This window comes from Sciurus carolinensis, chromosome 12 (assembly GCF_902686445.1).
Source record: "Sciurus carolinensis chromosome 12, mSciCar1.2, whole genome shotgun sequence".
NCBI lineage: Eukaryota > Metazoa > Chordata > Mammalia > Rodentia > Sciuridae > Sciurus > Sciurus carolinensis.
The window spans coordinates 11,929,366-11,952,921 of record NC_062224.1 but is presented as its reverse complement, the minus strand read 5'-3'; the positions used below and the strand labels follow the sequence as shown (position 1 = coordinate 11,952,921).

The 23,556-nt window shown below is 36.0% G+C and overlaps 1 protein-coding gene across 1 annotated transcript; it reads right to left on the bottom strand.

The window, feature by feature from the left end:
- Window positions 1-2,533: 2,533 nt before the first annotated feature.
- LOC124961142 (aldo-keto reductase family 1 member C3-like) lies at window positions 2,534-22,635 on the bottom strand. The gene is made up of 9 exons (XM_047519888.1): window positions 22,501-22,635; window positions 17,307-17,474; window positions 16,384-16,500; window positions 15,628-15,705; window positions 15,090-15,212; window positions 12,907-13,016; window positions 12,250-12,415; window positions 3,457-3,539; window positions 2,534-2,780 (listed from the first exon to the last, which is right to left on the bottom strand). The coding sequence occupies exons 1-9, from the start codon at window positions 22,582-22,584 to the stop codon at window positions 2,738-2,740; spliced, it is 972 nt and encodes a 323-aa protein (XP_047375844.1). The 5' UTR covers window positions 22,585-22,635; the 3' UTR covers window positions 2,534-2,737.
- Between the last annotated feature and the right edge of the window lie 921 nt (window positions 22,636-23,556).

The following is a 23,556-nucleotide window of genomic DNA, read 5'->3' as shown; positions in this document are numbered from 1 at the left end:
CCATTCATGAGGAAATGTCACTGGAGATTAATTGAAATATTTTCTTTAAAAAAAATGAAAACAAAACAAAATCAAAAATTTTTTTTTTTAATTTTCCATGGTACACAAAAATTATGTGGCAACCAGAGGATCTTGGCACATAAAAAAAGGTACCATTTTTATTTACCTAAGAATTCATTTTCTACATCGTACATCTCACATGAAATTGTATCTTTGCTGCACTATAAGGAAAAAGATGCCTCTCTGTTCTGCTATGGCATGTCATCTAATTTCATCACCATCTCTGTGGTTTACAATGTATGCCAAAGCAATGCGTTTTAGAGATCACAAGCAAAGCTTTGCTACCCAGTATATTCCAAAGTTTTTTTGTTTTTGTTTTTGTTTTTGTTTTTTTATTATTGTAAACAAATGGGATACATGTTGTTTCTCTATTTGTACATGGAGTCAAGGCGTACCATTTGTGTAATCATAAATTTACATAGGGTAATATTGTTTGATTCATTCTGTTATTTTTCTCCCTTCCCCCCCACCCTTCCAATCCCTCTTTTCCCTCTATACAGTCCTTCCTTCCTCCATTCTTACCACCCTCCTTATCCTTAATCCTAAACCTAACCCTAACCCTAATGCTAACCCCTCCCACCCCCCATTATATGTCATCATCCGCTTATCAGCGAGATCATTCATCCTTTAGTTTTTTGAGATTGGCTTATCTCACTTAGCATGATATTCCCCAATTTCATCCATTTGCCTGCAAATGCCATACTTTTATCATTCTTCATGGCGGAGTAATATTCCATTGTATATATATACCACAGTTTCTTTATCCATTCATCAACTGAAGGGCATCTAGGTTGGTTCCACAATCTGGCTATAGTGAATTCAGCAGCAATGAACATTGATGTGGCTTACTTTGTAGTATGCTGATTTTAAGTCCTTTGGGTATAGGCCAAGGAGTGGGATAGCTGGGTCAAATGGTGGTTCCATTCCAAGCTTTCTGAGGAATTTCCATACTGCTTTCCAGAGTGGCTGCACTAATTTGCAACCCCACCAGCAATGTATGAGTGTACCTTTTTCCCCACATCCTCGCCAACACCTATTGTTGCTTGTGTTCTTGATAGTCGCCATTCTAATTGGGGTGAGATGAAATCTTAGGGTAGTTTTGATTTGCATTTCTCTTATTACTACAAAGTTTTTGATGAGATAAATTTCAGTGGCATTTAGTACAGCCACCCTACTTTGAGGAGAGAAACCGTTAGCTGTGTTGACACACCTTATGGACAAGGACCACACCGTGAGGCAGCTTTGGCAATGGCAGGCAAAAACACACTGAAATTGTCTGACATAGTATCCCATTTTTCTTCACTGAGTTCCTACTTAGTGCTCTAGAAAACTGACTGTTTATAAAATTGTGCAGCATTAATTCACCATAATCTAATGATTTCTTGATGTTTCTATGGGATAAACTTGATCTTTACAAGTCCAACATTTTTTCACATCACTCTATATCCCAAATGACCAAGTGATTTATGAGATTTCTTTCCATGAATGCATCCAAATCAACCAAAATACTTCCAAACATATTGTAACTAAGGTTGTTTCAGCTTTTCTTTTCAGTGCTAATCATAACTCCAGCTATGGCATTGGATAAAGTATGTTAAAAGGTCCTTTTGTCCACAGAATATATTATCAAAAGAACATTTGCTACCAGGAAGACTGCCAGAGTAAAGGAAAGGAATCGAGAGGAAGGAGGGAGTAAAAAAGTGAAGGAAAGCATGGGGAAGTAACTGGGGAATGAAATCTGCCATAGTATGCTATTCCCATATATGCACATATCACAGTATATCGATAAATCAAATCACCTGCATATATACCTGTATATGTTATCACATTATATAAATAACAATAATAGTAGGAAGATCTGGAGTAGGAAGCAGATCAGGGGGAGGGAGGGAGGAAGGAAGGGAAAGTTAATGAGGTATGAGATTGATCAAATGTTATGTGCATGTATGAATTTGGCATCATGGAGCTCACTATCATGTATCATTATAGTGAACCAAAAAGAAAAAAGAATTTTGAACAGAATTCAAAAGCAGAGAAATTTCCAACTCTGCCCTCTTCAAACTTTGCACATCTGACTCCTCGTGCTTTTTACAGGCCAGGTTTCCTCTCTTCTCCTTGGTGAACATCTGAAAGGGTAACTTCATTCCCCAGTTTCCAAGAGCAGGCACTCATTCTTGAGCTACAGGAAGGGAGTCTCTGGACTACTGCCCCCCCATGCCATGTGCTTCATCTGCAGATGGTGAACAATGATCTAAATGCAATGTGCTTTCTTTTTACTCCAGGAGCTAGAGAAACACTGACTAATAAATATCAGTTGCCACTGCCCTAACGTCTGAGAACTCCTATCTTCTCCTACCCCAGAAATGTATTATTACCTCCAAACCTCTGCTTGGAGAGAGGTAGACAATTACATTTTGTTCATAATTGGTCAAAAAGAAAGTCATAAATGTGACAGAGATGGTGAAAATAAGAATCTTGATGAAAACAACTTTATTTATTTTCAAAAATTGATGAAAATTTAGTGCCTGGACTATTGAGCTTTGCTGTAGCAGAATGGGAATTGCTAAGAAGCATGGATTAACAGAATTGATGTGTCCAATCAACAGCACCTGAGTCATCTCTTCCAACTCTTTCGACATAGGGCATACTAGTTGAAGTCATGACAAAGATGTTCATGTTAATATTCATCAGCAAATGGATAATTTGGATGGTCAGCCATACTACAATGAGAAAGAAAAATGTAACATACAGTCACTGATTCCCTTTTTACAGGGATAAGCAAGTGAAAACTACAGAGCTCCATTATATTTCCTGAGTGGTTAGAGAATCTGCCATTCCTACTTTCATGAACATAGCTATAAAATAAATAATTTTAGTTATATGAAAATTATTCCTATTAAATTACCTTTTCTAGAATAAAACACAAGGACTCATAAAGAATTCACTCATATTCATTTCCCCTAGCTGTATCAAAGGAAAAAAGTCTTTTCTTATTTCACTTCTCAGTGAAAACAAGGATTGCTCCACTTCTACTTCTTTAATTTTGTGGAGGAGAGCACATCCATTGTTGCCACCTTTAGTATAATAACAAGTTCAGATACTGATCAATACAAAGGTGTACAGTATGTTGCTAGCAATTTTACTTCCATTTAACTAATTCATTAATTATTTGCTCACTGCTCATCACATGCAACATGGTGCTAGATTCAGATATGGAAGGAGTGTTATTTATAAGATGGACCTGCAAATTACTGGAGCTAATCATTTAGTATTTAGATCTCCATACTTTAGTAACAATACAACAGAAAACCATTACTTCTTTCACAACTGCACCAAAAAGGAGAGAAATACTTGAAACTACAACAAACAAAGGCCCCATCTACCACAGTTACATACGACTCAATAGCAATATATCGAAAATTTCTGTTCAAGCCGTCTAGGTCTTTCATGTCTTCTGAAGTCAACTCAAAATCAAAAACCTATCACAGAAGTAGGAAGTTTTTAGCTACATATTGCCAATACTGATAATCCAATGAAGTCCAAAGAAAGAAGACTGTTGCAAAAATATTTGCAGTATCTGAGAAGTTTCCAAAACGTACTGAAGACATCAAGCAAAACACTCAAATGGTTAATAAATAACAGGAGAAATTTATAAAGAAATCACTTCTGACATGTAATACATTGAAATTGCACCAACAATAGACAAAAAGAGATCTCAAAAAGAGATCAATATTATTCAAATGTTATTCAGACAATATTATTCAAATGTTACAGTGTCATGTATTTAAAAGACCTCAAAAAATATACTAAAGGCAACGTTTTGAAATATGTTAAATAATTGAATAATTTTCAATAATATTCATTTCTTTTAGTGGGAGGGTACCAGGGATTGAACTCAGGAACACGTGACCATGGAGCAAAATCGCCAACCCTGTTTTGTGTTTTACTTAGAGACAGGGTCTCACTGAGTTGCTTAGCACTTCATTTTTCTTGACCCTGGCTTTGAACTCGAGATTCTCTTGTCTCAGTCTTTGGGACTGCTGGGATTACAGGCGTGAGCCACCATGCCCAGCTATAGTTTTATTTCTATATCCCACTAGTGATCATTTGAAACTCCAACAATGATTTTGTTCAAAAATTTTAAGTCAGAGATTTTTTTAATGCTAATTATGTGCTGTTAATTAGGCTAATAAAAGCAAAGGAGATGGCTCAAAGAGAATCACTTTGTCTAAATTTGAGACATTTTATACATGGGAACAATTTTCACAAATTACTAAAATGCTGAAAAGAACGGATACCTCAATCATTACCCATTTCCTTAAAAATGCCAAGAGAGTAAAATGTTGATAATTTAGCAATTGACAAATTACATGAATGACAATCACTGAATTTTTACTTGAACTTTTCTGTGCCTTAGGAAATTCTCAAAATGAAAAAGGATATGTTATCTAATGATTATCAGAATTATCACAAATGTATGAATGAATCTAACAGTATACATGCAAATGCCTTCCTAGTGAAGTTTACTGCAGAGAAGGTTAAAATTTTCAGAATAGATAAGGTGACTTTCCTGGCTGTTTCAATGATGAGATAAAGAATGCAGACAGATAGCTTCTCAGCAAGATAGATAAACAAAAACATTGGGGTACTTTTGTGGAATTTCATACTGGAAACTCAAAATAGATTGGGGACTCTTGAACGTGAATATAATAAAACATAATTAAATAAGGAATAAATCCCCAGAACCATAGACACTGCTATGACTGGAGGCAACAGTTAGTGTTCCCTCCATGAGCACAGAGAAATCAAAGGAAATAAAGGAATCCACATTTTTAACAGGACAGGAATGTCTGGGTAAGGAGAGTTTAGAGATCAAAAACCCTGCCTCCGGATGTTGAAACAACCTGGCATTCCCGGGGAAGAATCCTACTTGATCATGGTGCACTCTCTTCTTAACATGTTTTTGTATGCGATTTGCCAGGATTCTGTTAAAGACTTTCGTGTCTATATTCATCAGATATATCAGCCTAAAATGTTCTTTCCTTGATGTGTTTTTGTCTGGTTTGGGTATGAGGGTGATACTAGCTTCATAGAATGAGTTTGGAAGGGTTCCCTCCTTTTCTATTTCCTGGAACACTTTGAAAAGCATTGAAATGAGTTCTTCTTTGATGGTCTTGTAGAACTCAGCTGAGAAACCATCTGGTCCTGGGCTTTTCTTGGTAGGTAGACTTTTGATGTTTTTTTTTTTTTTTTCCATTTCATTGCTTGAAATTGATCTGTTTAAATTGTGTATGTCCTCCTGGTTAAGTTTGGGAGGGTCATATGTCTCTAGAACTTTGTCGATGTCTTCAATATTTTCCATTTTGTTAGAGTGTAGATTTTCAAAACTTCTCATTATGTTATGTATTTAAGTGGTGTCTGTCATGATATTTCCTTTTTCATCATGAATTTTAGTAAGTTGAGTTTTCTCTTTCCTTCTCATTGTTAGTGTGGCTAACGGTGTGTCTATTTTGTTTACTTTTTCAAAGAACCAACTTTTTGTTTTGTCTGTTTTTTGAATTGTTCCTTTTGTTTCAATTTCATTGATTTCATCTCTGATTTTAATTATTTCCTGTCCTCTACTACTTTTGGTGTTGTTCTTTTCTTCTTGTTCTCGGGCTTTGAGATGTAATGTTAGGTCATTTAGTTGTTGACTTTTTGTTCTTTTCTTGAATGCGCTTCACCCAATGAATTTTTCTCTTAATACTGCTTCCATAGTGTCACAGAGATTTTGATATGTTGCATCATCATTCTCATTTAGCTCTAAGAATTTTTTTTATGTCCCCCATGATGTTTTCTGTTATCCATGCTTTATTAAATAGCATATTATTTAGTCTTCAGGTGTTGGAGTAATTTCTGTGTTTTATTTTGTCATTGATTTCTAATTTCACTCCATTATGATCTGATAGAATACAAGGTAGTATCTCTATATTTTTTGCATTTACTAAGGGCTGCTTTGTGGAATAACATATGATCTTTTATGAGAAGTTTCCAGATTCAAGTTTGGTTCAACATCCATAAATCAATAAATGTAATTCATTACATCAATAGACTTAAGGTTAAGAATCACATGATTATTTCAATAGATGCAGAGAAAGCATTTGACAAAATAAAACACAGCCTCATGTTAAAAACACTAGAAAAAATAGGGATAGTAGGAACATACCTCAACATTGTGAAGGCTATTTATGCTAAGCCCATTCTTAATGGAGAAAAACTGAAAGCATTCCCTCTAAAAACTGGAACAAGAGAGGGATGCCCTATTCTACCACTTCTATTCAACATCATCCTTGAAATGCTAGTCAGAGCAATTAGACAGATGAAAGAAATTAAAGGGATATGAATAGGAAAAGAGGACCTCAAGCTGTCACTATTTGTTGATGACATGATTCTATATTTAGAGGATCCAACACACTCCACCAGAAAACTTCTAGACCTCAAAAATGAATTCAGCAAAATAGCAGAATATAAAATCAACACCCATAAATCTAAGCATTTTTATTCATAAGTGATGAAACATCTGAAAGGAAATGAGGAAAACAACTTCATTCACAATAGCCTCAAAAAAAAAAATAAAATACTTGGGAATCAATCTAACCAAAGAGGTGAAAGATCACTACAATGAAAACTACAGAACACTAAACAAAGAAGTTGAAGAAGACCTTAGAAGATGTGAAGGTTTCCCAGGTTCTTGAATAGGCAGAATTAATATTATCAAAATGTCATGATTTGAAAGGTGCTACACAGATTTAACACAATTCCAATTAAAATCCCAATGACATTTCTCATAGAAATAGAGAAAGCAATCATGAAATTCTTCTGGAAGAACGAAAGACCCAGAATAGCCAAAGCAATCCTGGGCAGGAGGAATGATGCAGAAGGTATCAAATACTAGACCTTAATCTCTACAATGGAGCCATAGTAACAAAAACAGCATGGTATTGGCGCCAAAACGGACAGTTAGACCAAAGGTACAGGATAGAAGACATAGACACATACCCACATAAGTACAGTTATCTCATACTAGACAAATGTGCCAGAAACTTACAATGGAAAAAAAGATAGCCTCTTCAACAAGTGGTGGTGGCAAAACTGGAAATTCATATGCAGTAAAATGAAATTAAAACCCCTATCTCTCACCCTGTACAAAACTAAACGCAAAATGGATCAAGGATCCAGGAATTAGGCCTGAGACCCTTCACCAAATAGAAGATAAAGCAGGCCTGAATCTCCAACACATTGACTTAGGACCAGACTTCCTTAACAAGACCCACGTAGGGCAAGAAATAAATGCAAGAATCAATAAATGGGATGGATTCAAACTAAAAAACTTTTCCCAGCAAAGGAAACAATCAATAATGTAAAAAGAGAACCTACAGAGTGTGATAAAATATTTTCCACACACACTTCAGAAAGAGCACTAATCTCCAAAGTTTATAAAAAACTTAAAAAACTTTACGCCCAAACTGCAAAGAACCCAATCAATTAATGGGCTAAGGAAATGGGCAGACACTTTACAGAAGATATACAGGTGATCAACAAATATATGAAACAGGATAAAAGACATGGAGACATACCCACATAAGTACAGTTATCTCATGCTAGACAAAGGTGCCAAGGGATGTCATCATCCCTAGTAATTAGAGAAATGCATATTGAAACCACCCTAAGATTTCATCTGACTCCAATTAGAATGGCTATTATCAAGAACACAAACAAAAATAGATGTGGGGAAAAAGGCACACTTTTACATTGCTGGTGGAGTTGCAAATTAGTGCAGCCACTCTGGAAAGCAGAGATTAGGAATGGACCCACCATTTGACTCAGCTATCCCACTCCTCAGTTTATACCCAAAGGACTTAAAATCAGCATACTACAATGGTGCAGCCACATCAAGGTTCATAGCAGCTCCATTCACAATAGCTAGATTATGGAACCAACCAAGGTGCCCTTCAATAGGTGAATGAATAAAGAAACTGTGGTATATATATACAATGGAATACTATTCAACCATAAAGAATAAAATAATTATGGCATTTGCAGGTAAATTGATGGAATTGGAGAGTTTGATGCTAAGTGAAATAAGTCAATCCCCAAAAACCAAAGACCAAATGTTTTCTCTGATAAGTGGATGATGATATATAACAAGGTTAGGTGTGGCAGGGGGAAGAGAAGAATGAAGGAACTTTGGATGGTGTAGAGGAAAAAAAAAATCTGCCTCACTAAACTAAAATGTTTGCTGCATAACATTCTTGTGTGGGAAGAAATCCTCCATCTCTCATGGTGACATGCAGAGGACAGAGGAAGAAAGCATTTTGCAGCAGTGGTGAATGGAACCAGCAGCTAAGGGAGCTTATTTCTGGCATACCCGAGTCTGGCTCAAAATACTGGCCTAGCAAACCCCCACATGGATAGTATAGTGTATGCCTAAGTGACCAAGAGAAAAGCAAATGGCTAGAGAGGTTTGTAGAGGGGACAACGGGGTGTGAAAACCCTCCTGGCTCTCCTCTGCCCCTGCAATCTGGCTGCTTCTAGCACCTGCAGGGAGACACTAGCCTGGCTGGAAATTCAAAAGTATGCGGCTAGGGAGACAGAGTTTGGACACTGAATCCAAGACCAGGAGCCATGCAGTCACCAGGGACCTAGTTGACTAAGAATTGGTTCCTCCACCACTTGAGTGGAGCACAGGACACATTCCTTGGGTACACTCTTTCAGCATGGACAAGAAGTTACTGGGCCCTAGAGCTGTACTGATTTAAAATCTCCAGACCAATTCCATACAACACAGTCTGGAGCCTACCTAAGCCTACAGTCTGCCTCCACAAATAGGGCCTCTTGGATTACCTGTCTATCCCTAGCAAGACCACCTTGAGGATGGAGCAAGTATCATTCTCCAAACAACCCAAGCTAGCTGCTAAGAAATTTTTTTGAACTCCAAAAACACAGTTCTTTAACTTTTCATTAAGAACTTATTCTTTCTTTTCTTTTTTATTCTTTTCTTTTTTCATTACTCTGCTAAAGTGTGACATTATTGTTCCAGGACATTTAAACATATACATATGTGTCATTTTTTTCTCATTTATGGAATTTTTGAAAGCAGTTCTTTTTAATGGGTCAGTTTTGGGGGCACTAGGTGTTTCATAAGTATATTTCAGTTTTGTTTTTAATTTTTTTTATTTTTTATTATTAATTTTTAAATGTTTACTTTTTTCTCATTTGTCTGTTTCCGTTGACTCTTTCTCTCTTCTGCTAATGACCTATCTCTGTAGTTCTCTCATTCACATGTCCTTTAATTTGTCACTTCTACTTTTTCTCCTCTTTCCTCATATTTCTCATATTCTATGTCACCTCAGTTCTCTCCCTGTTCACCATTTGAAATTATAAACCCTTGTGCAAACTAAATGTTTTCTGTTGTGTGCAATCACTGTGCCCATCATTTGTCTTTATTGTGACAACATTGTAGATGTCATAACAGAAAATGTTTATGTTCACAACAGAAAGTGTTTATGTTCATGCTATATACTGTTTAAATGTTTCATGTTATTCTTTCTCTCCACCTAAACAGTGAGGTACTAGAAACTTTCTTGTACACTATAAGGCTACATAGTAGATAATCTACTGCATCATATCCATACCATTAAAAGGGTAGACACACAAACAAAATGATAAAGCAAGCTAACAAACTGTCCCAAATAAACCAACATACTCTATTAAGAGAATCTATTAATAATGGAAGAAATGTTTGAGAAGGAGTTTTGAATGTGCTTAGTTAAACTGATGGGACAGCTAAAGGATGATGGAGGATACACATGAAGTGAAGATCACTTCAATAAAGAGAGATTCTGAAAAAAAATCGAGTAGAAATCCTAAAAATGATGGAATAAATAAACAAAAAGAAAAATTCAATGGGAAGCGTCACCAACAGACTAGACCATGTAGAAAGCAGAGTTTCAGGCAATGGAGACAAAATCCACGATCTTAAAAATAAACTTGACAATGGAAAAAATATGTAAATGACCATGAACAGAAATTTCAAGATATATGGAACAACCTGAAAAATCCAAATTTAAGATTGATTGGTATAGATAAAGGCTCTGAAACATAAAACAATGACTGCACAATTTTTCAATGAAATAATACCACAAAATATCCCAAACCTAAAGAATGAAAATGGAAATTGGATACAGGAGGCTTATAAGACCCCAAATATAAAAAATTAAAGCAGACCCAAATAAAGGCACCTTTATTATGAAAATGTCTAACATACAGAATAAGGATAGACTACTAAATTCTCCAAGAGAAAAATGATAGGTCATGTTTAGAGAAATACAACTCCAGATATGAGCTGATTTCTCAGCCCAGACCCTCAAAGCTAGGAGGTCATGAAATAATCGACATCAAGCTCTGAAATGAAATGCATGCCAACCAAAAATATGCTCCTCAGCAAAATTAACCATCAGATTTGAATTTGAAATAAAAATCTTCCATTAGAATTTTACCACAATATGGTATGACTAGCTAAATATTGGAAACTTGTATCACAATCATGGATTGGAATCTTTAATATTTCAAAATAGTTTCTCTCCAAGTTTGGTGAGAGTTACAATCCAATATCAAGCAAACAATGACAATCTGGGGAGAAACTGATATGATGATTCTAAATTATTTGTAATAGATCAATCTATAATAGCCAAGATATTTTAAATGAGTGAAGAAGTAAGGAAATGCTTTCAAATCTAGGACAGAAAGTCTGATTTTCAATCTTTATTAAGACTGGGAAAGAGCAAACAAGACAATCACTAATAAGAAAGTAGCCAGAAATGTAGTTCCTGTTGTTGGGAAGTTTAGCAAGTGATTTAAAAGTTTATGTGAGTATAAGGATGCTTATTTTTCATAATGTTAAATGAATTTAATTTGGAATGAGAAACCATAACACTTTTGTAAAGAAATGTAATAGATAATTGTTGAGTTCCAAAATAAGAAAAACCATGAGACTCATCAATCACAGAGTCAAGGCACGAAGACAATAAGAGGAGGAATATATACCAATAGGAGAATGGAAGTACAAGTAGAATTATGGGAGAACATATTTTACCAAACACATCTGCATCTGAAAAACTGTATTCAAAGTATTAATGTGGTCAAATATTTACAAAAATGTTTGCCCAATAATTCATACCTCTCATAATCTACACTCTTTCCTATGTGAATTTGTAGCTTCTTTCACTAAGAGACAGTATCTGTTTCCCCCACCTGCAAAGCCTTGCATGGTCTATAATGTACATTGGCCATTAGAACTTGGCATGAAAGTAATATGCCTATTCTGAGCCTAGGGACAGGAATGCTCTGCAAGGGTCCATTCACTAGATGGGGACAGGAGTATGTGGTGAAGTCAAACCAGAGTCATCCAATGATGCTTGTAATGTTCTGTGGAGGGAGCTCAGAATCCCCAGACAACAGAGCAAGCCAGACTGAAGCAGAGGGACCATGCTTTTTGGCAGATACACAAGAGAGTTTATTACAAATGCATGAGAAACAAGTGTAGCTGGAAGATATTCACGGAGTTCAGGCTGAGCCAAAGCAAAGATTCAAACCTTAGAACCATGAACTAAACAAAAGTCTTTTGTACTAAAGTCAATATTAAGGGTCATTTATTTTGCACCATCTCAAAGTAATAGTTCAAAAAAGTTCTCCTACTTGAAAATGAAAAGATGAAAAATGCATTTAAATAGGCAATTCATAAAATGACAGTAGACACATGCAAAAAGCTCAAAATGAAAAAGTATACAAATATGAAAATACATTGAGGAGGATTTGGGGAAAGGTAATATAAAATCATCATTTATGAATTAAAAATCACCCAATACAATTTTTCATTTTAGAAAATAAATACAAAGATGTCACTTGCAAAGGTTACAAAATACATGGATACTAATGGTGAAAACCAAATCTCTGTGCTTTTTGCTCTCCTAATTCTATCCAGTTAAACTGCCTGTCCTATCGTACAGCAGGAAAATACACTTTGGAAAGCACCTGAAATCTTACATGTAGAATGTATTAATTTGGCCCAAAGTGTCATTATGTTTCAAAAAAGCACACATGTGAAGGATTCTATTTAAGAACCCCAATGCCCACAGCCATCCTGTATACCTGAATGTTCTTTTTTATTTCATTCTCCTTTAAGCTCTGGGCCAGAGCTACCACCCCACGCTGCAGCTGGTAGCGGAGGGTAATCAGAGCTGGAGACCTCTTGTGCTTTTTTGCCAAGTCACCAAGAACTGGATCATCCAAGAGAACTGGGGAGCTCTGGTCAACCCTGGAAGGAAAGAGAAATGCTGAAGTCCTGAGGCCAGGTTAGTTACGAGGTTTTCATTTGTTTCTGTGTTTTTCACTGGAGGATCTAGGGGATTTACTATGGATTGAATCTAAAGGCATTTTGCCAGAGAGCCAAATGCCTACTCCTTTTTATTTTTATTTTGAGACAAGTTATCACTAAGTACATCAGGCTGACTTCAAGCTTGCAAACTTCCTGCCTCAGCCTCACAAGTCCCGGGAATTAAAGACAAGCACCACTTCACCCACTCACAAAAGAGTCTCAGGTCTGTTGAGAACGGACCTGAATTGGGAACCTCAATTGCACTGCCTTTACCAGAAGCATAAGTGTCTTTTAAAATTTTCACAGAAATGGAAATTCTCCCCTCTCTCTGAGTCACTTGAGAATGATCTTCCAAAATCTGAGTCTTCCAGGACTGTAAATACTTCATCAACAATGGCATTTTTAGGTAAACTCCCTGATGTTCTCATTACCATTTTTTGATTCTTTGGGTTCCAAGAGTACCATAGGCCACCAGAACAATGTCTTTTGATTTGCAAAAGTCCAGCAGTTTCTTCTGGTTGTGATAAACATGACATTCTACCTGCAATGGACAAGATAGAAAGTATCTCATTCTACTGAATGCTAAAGTCAATATGAAAAAAAGTTTCAAGGAAAAGAGGCTGATTTTTTTAATTAAAACTTGGACTTCAAATTGTGCCAGAAAAGAAAAATTTGATCAATGACTTCAGAGAATAAGTTGGAAAGACACTTGGTAGGTATTCCTCAGGTGACATTTAGGTGAATTTGCTCATCAAGTCAAAAAAAAAAAAAAAAAAAAAAAAAACAGATTCCAGAACTCAGGGACTTTAGACTAATTCCCTCAAGCCATAATCTGTAAGAACCAGCTCCAATTAGAACAAGTCAGTGTGGGCCAAAGTGACCCCAACTTGAAAATCTCCCCTCTGCATGGCAAGAGCACACACAAATGGAGACTTGGAATGTGAGGCAACCCTACTGTTAGTAAACAGTCAAGTGAACCTTGGCTGGTCTATGAAATCTTCCATGAGATTCATAATAAAACTGGGAGGTAGGATGGGCATGCCCTCCATCTCCTCTCTGAGCAGATTCTCTGTATTTCTTGGGAGTGTCCACTTTTCCCTTTTCTTATCTTTTCCAATAAACTCATGCCTGCTACCCTGATCAACATGTCTGAATTTTTTCTAGTGTGATCAAAAACAGGTAACTGAGGACCACTCGGCCAGGGCGTTGATTTATATAAAGAATTCAAGTCTAACATCTAACTGACTGAAAATTGGAATATAAAAATATAACTGATATAATAAGACAGTTTGAAAATATATTGGTTCAATATTATTTGAAAAGGCAATATGTGAACCTTGTATGAAAATATCTTAAGAAAAATGACAGAAAACAACATGTGAACCAGAGTTGCTTTCTGGAAAAGAGGAAGAACTATACAAGATACTTCTGAGAAGCAATGGGATATGAGAATTTAGACTAGGTTTAGATGATGGGAGCAACTTACTAAACTTTAGACATAGTAAAGAAAATGTGCTATGTGAGAGATCAACTGCAGTCCTAGGAGATGTTCTCTGATGTCTCTAAAAGTGAAGAGTATAGTCTATAATTTACTTTGATGGCACTTAGCAAAATATCACACATAAGCAAACATCTAGCAGTAAACCCAGATATCAACAATTTTAGCTACTGGGTAGAAAATATGAAATGGGCTATGTCATGCTCTCAATTTTTCTGTGTGCATAGAAAATTTCATGATAAAAAATTGGGGTGAAATTAATACTACAATAATTGTCAATGTATTAACATTAATACTTGAAATTTATAGCACTCTATCAACATATATGAAATTTATAATTTTTATGATCTGTTTTCCAATCAAAATTGATTATTCCATGACTGAAAATGGACAAGAAGTAAGTTAGAGCAAAGAAAATTGCAAAGAATTGACGTGATTACACAGTTGATTTGATATCAGAAAGCATGGAAGAAAGAAAGTAACACAGAGTCAGGCACAAGGCCAACTGTATATTCTGTTTGAAGTTCCTGAATATGGATTTCACCCACCAACAACATCACCATTAAACAAGTAACTTCCTCTAGTCCTTTAACTTTCACAAACTCTACTTTTCCTGTAACTGTGCCTCTGGGCCAAGAAAGCTGAAATAAGAGGAAACAAGAACTCTGGCACTCAACCTCCAAGCATACCCTGACTACTGATCTTCCCTTTTCACTTACTCTTCTTGCTGCCCTTTCAGGTGTGCTAGCATTCTTTCCTACACACAATTCCCTCCACAACCCACTCACACATCCAGTCAGGTCATCCATTATTGGTCAAGGACAAGTTCAATTATCCCTTAAGTCTGAGGAATAACCACTCTCCTCCTTGAACACCTTTACATCAGCAGATTCCTACATAAACCAGGTACTAAGATCTTCCCCTCAATTTCAATAAGCAATCAACCAGCAGATATACAATTGAGAATCCTGCACACCCTCCAAGACAATGGCACTAGTCTTAGACTCTTCTGCTCTAAAAATGCAAATGAACTGCAGGACAGGACAAATGGACACCTGGCAGTGGTGCAGAAACAAGGAATGAATAAGAGATGGTGATGAGGCTCAGGGGTCTCACCTGGTTGCAGACAGGCTTATACCTGAGGCCTGGTTTATTCAGGATCATCTCCAGCTGCCTGCAGTTAAAGTTGGACATCCCGATGGACTTGGCCAATCCTGCATCCTTACACTTCTCTATGGCCTTGGGAGAAATTGGTTATGAAGGGTCATTTCTACAGTCGACTGTGTCAATATAAATGCAAGAGAGAACTGTTAAGAGGAACACTGCCAAGAAATGAAAACAAAGCTGGTTGAATTGGTTGTTAAGAAGAGAAAAATGGTAATGATGATAGAGCAAGGTGGTGACAGCCACAGAAAGCATTCCTGTGTCTCTTTAGGGAATCGGACATCACTGCTTGTGGAGACAGGAGTTGCACGTCCTCACTTGTCATCAGTCCTCCTCCTCTATTTACTTCTGTTATATTCCAGTAATGCATTCCTCTCCATAACTTCAACAACAACAACCAAAAAAACTCATTTAAAGATAATGATTTCTAGACACAAAATTTCAGGGGACCTAAATGTTGCCCCAGGTGGTCAGACCTGCAGACACTCACCTCCCATATGGCACAGAGATCGACAGTGTCATATATTAATTTTCCGTTTTCATCACATGGAAAAATCTCTTCCCCTGGCTGAAATAGAAGTGATCAGAACAGCAATCATGCTGAATTCATATGTCCATGAAAAACGATGACTCTAGGTGTATCTATGGGATGGGACACTAAACCTCCATGAAATAAGTGGAGCATCGCTATATATTCATCTTGCCTTTTGTTACTTTTCCTGTCCTGACATTACCCTGTGGAAATGTCTCTTTTTCACTGGGAAAGTCTATGATTGCATGTATTGATCTCCTACAATCATGGGTTTCAATGATGACACATGCCACAGTGTACTTTATCTACCTGGACACATGAAGGTCCACAAATATTTATCTGTGTCTAAAATGGTCAATCAAGTTTCTATTCAAGATTGATTTGATGCTGGAATATGAGAGACCCTAGCAATCATTAATGACCATGAAATTGAACTGTTCCAAAGTCAGTTTATTTTATAGTTTATTATGACCAATGGAAAAGGCTAGGACAAAATTCAAGCAAACTTCTTGTAATGTAGACATAATAGATGAATAGACAGAGACATTTATGAAGATTACTTCTATTCATGAATCTAAATGGTTTGGACTTTGTATAATTCATGAAAATTAGGTTCATATAAATTTATCATAGAAGCTTAATTTAACCACCTCTAGTAATTATGTTCATGTTAATAGCTGAAATTAAATAGTTTCAATGATGCAAATGGCCTACCTTCATTGATAATGGGGAATGAATAAGATACAGGTCAACATAGTCAAAATGAAGTTTTTTCAGTGATCTTTCCAAACAAGATTGGACCAGCTCTGGTCGGTGAAAAGTGCTCCATAGCTGCAGAGGTTAAAGAAAGGAAAATGTGCTGGATTAATGTTTTACCCATATTTGGGGACTTTATTCATATTGAGACATTTATTGATCTATTATTTGGATACGCTTGATCACAGAGATGCTATTTTCTTCAGGTCTTGGGATTCCGTTCATCTGATCTACTCATGTGAACTGGATTATTTTTTGTTAGTCGACCAATCAAACTGTGGAAGGAATTATTCAAGAGATACTACTTTTATCAAATACTAACATTATTGAATCTCTGAATTGCATTTTCATATGATTGCAAACCTATTTCTAGTCCATCTCAAACATTCATTTCACCAGATAAGAATTAGGTGTGTTTTTTTTTTTTTTACAGTACTAAAGAGAAACACATTTTAAACATTTTAATATTTGCTAGACAAAAATCAAGACACTTGAGCTGTATCTTCTTTACTACTCATTGGCTGTCCTAAATTGTTCTGTGATATTGATAAGTGTTAAATTTGTTACTCAGAATGATAAGAAGTTTCAGAAAATCACCATGGAGGTAATAAAACTATGATCCTATCATAATTCTATCTGATTCCACAACCAATACAAAATCATAGTTCTGATTTCAGAATAAGGAAAGTAAAAGAACTTTAAATTTATAAATTTGAAGACTGTGAGTAGCAATTCATAATCATTCTCTCTTTTAATACTGAATCTTATGTGTGAATAAACATTGCACCTATGTTTACATTCCACCAATAACTGATCATCCAACAGCAATTTTAACTTCTTCAGATCACATTATGGTAATTTTTAGACTGTATGCACAATACCTTTGTAGTGTAGAATATGTCTTCTCTCTTCACAGTACCATCTGCTATCTTGCTTCTAATGGCCAGTCCTACCTCTTCTTCTACTTGGTAAAAATATGCACAATCAATATGGTGGATTCCAGCTTCTATAGCTATTTTGGTGGCCTCTATTGTCTTACTATTAGGAATCTAAAGGAACAAACAAAAGTATTTGAGAATCATAATATGAGAGGTAATGCACAGTGAGCAAAGTGGGCACTTAATTAGGCTAAAAGGAATTTTATATTGAAAGTTTTCCTCTGATGAATTAATTAGGTGACAAGGGTCTAGTCTGCTGAATGTTGCATGCCCATTTTTCTTATCTGTAAGACATAAAGAAAGAGCCAATGATTGATTTTGAATATCATGGGCAGAAGGAGTGAACTCACAAAACTCAACTTTTGCCCATGTCTTGGTTAGTGATGCATTTGTGGTAATGATCTCAAATTCACTTTGTCTGGGATTCTCCGAGTTAATGACCAAAAAATCTCTGTCACCCACACTGAAGTTAAAGGGACAATCTGCAAAATATACAAAGAACTCTAAATGTTTAACATCAAAACAAAAACCCAACCAATAAATGGGCAAAGGGACTAAAGAAACAGTTTACAAAAGGAGATAAAGTCAACAAGTATGTGACATAAATGTTCAACATCTCTAGTAATTAGAGAAATGCAAAACTGATTGGAGTGAGATGAAATCTTAGAGTAATTTTGATTTGTGTTTCTCTAATTGCTAGAGTTGTTGAACATTTTTTCATATACTCGTTGCTTGATTGTCATATATTTGTATTTCTTCTGTGAAGTGTCTATTCATTTCCTTCCCCATTTATGAATTGGGTTATTTGTTTCTTTTTGGTGTTAGGTTATAATTATCAAGAATACAAGCAAGAAAAATTGTTGGCAAAAAAGTGGGGGGAAATTACATTCATACATTGCTGCTGGGAATGCAAATTGATGCAACCATTATGGAAAGCAGTATGGAGATTTTTCAGGAAACTTGGAATGGAACCACCATTTGACCCAGTTATCCCACTCCTCGGTGTATAGCCCAAGGGCTTAAAATCAGCAAACTACAGTGAGGCACCTACATCAATGTTTATAGCAGCTCAACTCACAGTAACTAAACTATGGAACCAAACTAGGTGTCTTTCAACAGATGAATGGGTGAAGAAAATGTGAAAAAAATATATATGTATATATGATGGAATATTACTCAGTTTTAAAGAAGAATAAAATTCTGGCATTTGATGGTAAATGGATGGAGTTGGAGGATATCATGCTAAGCAAAATAAGCCAAACCCAAAAAACTAAAGGATGAATGTTTTCTCTGATATGTGGACGCTAAACTATAAATGTTGGTGAAGATGTAGGGAAAAATGTACACCAATGCATTGCTGGTGGAATTGCAAATTGATGCAACCATTCTGGAGAGTATTATGGATATTTCTCAAAAAACTAAGAATGGGAACCTCAATTACACGTTGCTACATGCCTTCTTAATACGAATGGAAAGGTGCTAAAATTAGAATACCACTATGATTCAATCACATCAATCTTTATAGCAGCTCAATTAACAATAGCTAAAGAATGGAACCAAACTAGGTACATTTGAAAGATGAATAAATGAAGAAAATGTGGTATATATAAACAATGGAATACTTCTCAGTAACAAAACATGTATTTATGACATTTTTCAGTAAATGGATGGATCTGGAAACCATTATTCTAAGTGAAATCAGCAGATCTAAAAAACCAAAGGTCAAATGTTCTATCTGATATTTGGATGCTAAGACACAACAGGGGGAAAAGAAAGGAAGAATAGAGGATTAGATAAAGTGGAATGAAGGGACAGGAAGGGGGAGGGGAATGGGACAGCCTGTGAAATGACTCTCACTTAACTTCATATGTGAATACACCACCATGAATCTCCACATCATGTACATCCACAAGCCTGGGATCCTAACTAGGAAAAGATATCCTCCATGTGAATATATACTCTACTGTCATATATAAATGAACAAATAAAAAAGCATAGGGTCAACCCCTCTCTTCCAAGTGATGGGATAGAAATGAGGGCACTATGGAAAGGTAAGTGTCACTCATTCAGCCACCTTTCACCGGACACAATGTCGTGAGGAAGAAGAAGACCTGCTTGGCAAAACAATGTGAGGAGGGAGATGCTGCCTGCCCAGGCTCTCACTGCTGGCCCTGCCCATGAGCTTTCCTCAGTAAGGACTTACGCCTCATATGCAGTCTTCAGGCAGTGTCTCTGGTCTTTGGGGAACCTATTCCACTGACCTGGAACAACAGGACTATGAACATGACTGCAGAATAAATGGATAAACTCCTCTGTTTATACCCTTTAGGAGTAGCCAGAATTTTGTGTGTTACAAAAAAGTGAAAAATTAGTGTTCCCAGATGCCAGTCAGAGGTCAGATTGAAAATAGGCTCTTGAAGAAAGAACAATGTGCCATGTCACCACTGGTCACAAGTGTATCTCTATGTGATAGGACTAAACACTGACTGGAGATATATATATATAAAAAAAATATATATATATATATAAATTTATATATATATATAAAAATATAAATTTTATATACTCTAAGGATATATATTTACAAATAAGAAAAAATATTCGTCTTATAATTGGTTATTCACATAAGTGTCAGCCCTTAAAGCTACACCAATCGCTTTTGAGCAAGATGCAATGAGTTGAATTGAAAATTGTTGCATGTTCACAAAATTTGAAAGATGATTTGAAAATTCCTTTGTTAAATAATAAAAAGACAAATCAAACCCACTCTTTTCTATTTTAAAATTTTCAGAACTTTCTTTTTCCATGAAATCAAAATGAATGTCTATCCAAGAACATGGGAGATCTTTCCACTAAGGTTTTCTTTAATTTCTTTCTTTAGTGTTCTGTAGCTCTCATTGTAGAGGTCTTTCACCTCTTTTGTTAGATTGATTTCCAAGTATTTTATTTTTTTCGAGGCTATTGTGAATAGGGTAGTTTTCCTGACTTCTCTTTCTGAGGATTTATCACTTATGTATAAGAATGCATTAGATTTACGAGCATTGATCTTATATCCTGCTATATTACTGAATTCACTTACGAGTTCTAAAAGTTTCCTGGTGGAAATTGCTCATTCCTCTAAATATATAATCATGTCATCAACAAATGCCTATCTCTCACCCTGCACAAAACAACTCAAAATGGATCGAGGACCTTGGAATCAGACCAGAGACCCTACAGATTATAGAAGAAAAAGTAGGTCCAAATCTTCAACATGTCAGCTTAGGATCAGACTTCATTAACAGAACTCTCATAGCACAAGAAATAAAAGCAAGAATCAATAAATGGGATAGATTCAAACTAAAAAGCTTTCTCTAAGCAAAGGAAACTATCAGCAATGTGAAGAGAGAGCCTACAGAATGGGAGAAAATCTTTGCCACTCATACTTCAGATAGAACAATAATTTCCAGAATATATAAAGAACTCAAAAAACTGTACATGAAGAATACAAATAACTCAATCAACAAATGGGCTAAGGATATGAATAGACACTTCACAGAAGAAGATCTACAAGCAATCAACAAACATATGGAAAAATGTTCAACATCTTTAGTAATAAGAGAAATGCAAAAACAATAGGTGTTGGCGAGCATGTGGGGAAAAATGTACATTCATACATTGCTGGTGGGGTTGCAAATTAGTGCAGCCACACTGGAAAGCAGTGTGGAGATTCCTTAGAAAACTTGGAATGGAACCACCATTTGACCCAACTACCCCACTCCTTGGCCTATACCCAAAGGACTTAAAATCAGCATACTACAGAGATGCAGCCACATCAATGTTCATAGCTGCTCAAATCATAATAACCACATTGTGGAACCAACCTAGATGTCCTTCAATTGATGAATGGATAAAGAAATGATGGTATATATATATATACAAAGGAATATTACTCAGCCATAAAGAATAATAAAATTATGGCATTTGCAGGCAAATGGATGAAATTGGAGAATATCATGCCAAGTGAGATAAGCCAATCTCAAAAAACAAAAGGGTGAATGGATCTCACTGATAAGTGGATGATGATACATAATGGGGGGAGGGAGGGGGCAAGAACAGAGGAAGGAGGGAGTGTACAGAGGGAATAGAGGGGTGGGAGGGGTGGGGGGATGGAAAAACATAACAGAATGAATCAAACACAAATACCCTATATAAATGTAGGATCCCACAAATGGAACAACTCTTCTTCATGTACAACCAGAGAAACAAGTTGTATCCCCTTTGTTTACAATAATTTTAAAAAATGAATGTCATTCTGGACCTACTGCCCTCAGTTGATTCCAGTCCTGATTTTGTTAGGTATAAGAGCACTTGGAGTAGGGGGCCCTTCATGATGCTTTGCCCTACAATCTAACCAAATGCTGTCAGAAGTCTTCACATTTGCTATCTGAATGTTTCCTTAAGTCTTGCAAAAGAAAAAAGTTCAAATTCAAACTTCAGGGAATAGTACCTTGTCGTAAAATTAAGTGATCACAGGATGATATTTGAATAAAAATTTCTTTCCGGTCGTGCGAACTTAGCATGCCCCATTTCAGAGGGTTATATGTCCATACAACACACATGAATCATGACCAATAATTCACAAATGCCCTTTTGTGATCCCAGTTTGACATATCAGGATGTGTAATTATACATTCAGGTGAATTTCAAACAGTTGAGAGCACATGAAAAATTCTACTCAGCTCAGGTTCACCATTTTCCATACAATGCTGCAGGCGACCTCAGAGGGGAAAGGAGGTAAGACCCTTCATTTATTCAGCACTTCTCATCTCCAGTACCTTTTGCTACACAGATGTCTGCGAACCTTGCCTTCTCGGAAGGAAAAGACATTTTCTGAAGTACAGAAATAAACAGAAACCAGTACCAGTGCACACCAAGTGCTGACATTCATCTCCTTACTAAATTGGTGGAACAGACTGAAACCAGACAATGATTTGTCCCTCCTGTATATGGAATAGTTCTCTAGTCTGGAGAAGCAAAGACCCATATGAGCCCTTCAGAATCACATAGGAAACAAGTAATATGACCACCCAGATTGGATTCCATTCATCCTCTCTCTTCGTTCTTTTGAACCCTCAACCCAACATGCTACTGTTACCTCTTCAGGTTTATAGGTGCCAAAGTCCAGTGCAGGAATGAAGTGGCCATCACTGAGCTCCACATACTGATGTTTGGAATTCATTGCTGTCTCTCCTCAGTCTCAGCAGGTTCTGCTCCTCCTTCTGCCTTCACAGGGCAGGTATAACTGGATTTCACAACCCAAATTACTTGTGTAATGGTTGACCAGTTATACTTGCTATCTAATGGTCAGCCAGTATTTTATAAGTGGAATGAGATTAAAGAAATATTCAATATGTGAGAAGAAAATTGGAACCAGTTCTCTTATTCTCTTATTTCATATGGAACAACTTTATGTAAATTATTACACAGTGGTAACAGTGTGATAGTGTTTAGGAAATTTACTCTGTAAAACATGATCAAGTGTTATATAAGAGATTGAACCAGTATTGATCATTTGTCAAGCCGGAAAACTCACATTCCCATTTTTTTGTATTTTTGTGTTTTGCAGTTTAGGGTTTTCATTTTTTTCTTTAGGTCATGATAAAGTCTTTCTTGATCATACATTGCTAGAAATGATGAACTCTCATACACCAGGTAGAAAAACACAGAATTTTTTGAAAAGGACTATGGAGCATTTTTGAAGTTTCAGAAAAATAATAAAATGTTAAAATGAACAAAACTAGCCTTTTTAATTTTCCCATTGGTAAAATATTTTTTATAATTTTACTACAGAGTCCCAAGAGGATGCAGTTCTGACATGTATGCAGTAAAATCTGCACTTACTGTGACATTCTGTTCAGGGTAAGTCAAATGATTACAGTCACAGGAAATCATTTTGCAATAGGCAACCACTGGCTACAGTTTGTTACAGTTTTCACCTGTTAGATAACTTCAAGAAAACTATCAATAAGTAGGATGCAAAATTAAGACATTTCATATCATTTAATACCTTGTTCAACTTTATCAGTAAAAAAATGGAAAATTTAAATTATTATGAATTTTAGCATAACTGTGTAAAATTTTATGTACCAATGAAATGGAATATTTCAGCATCAAGAATAAATGTTTATAAATAAGATTTATTAAATACAGA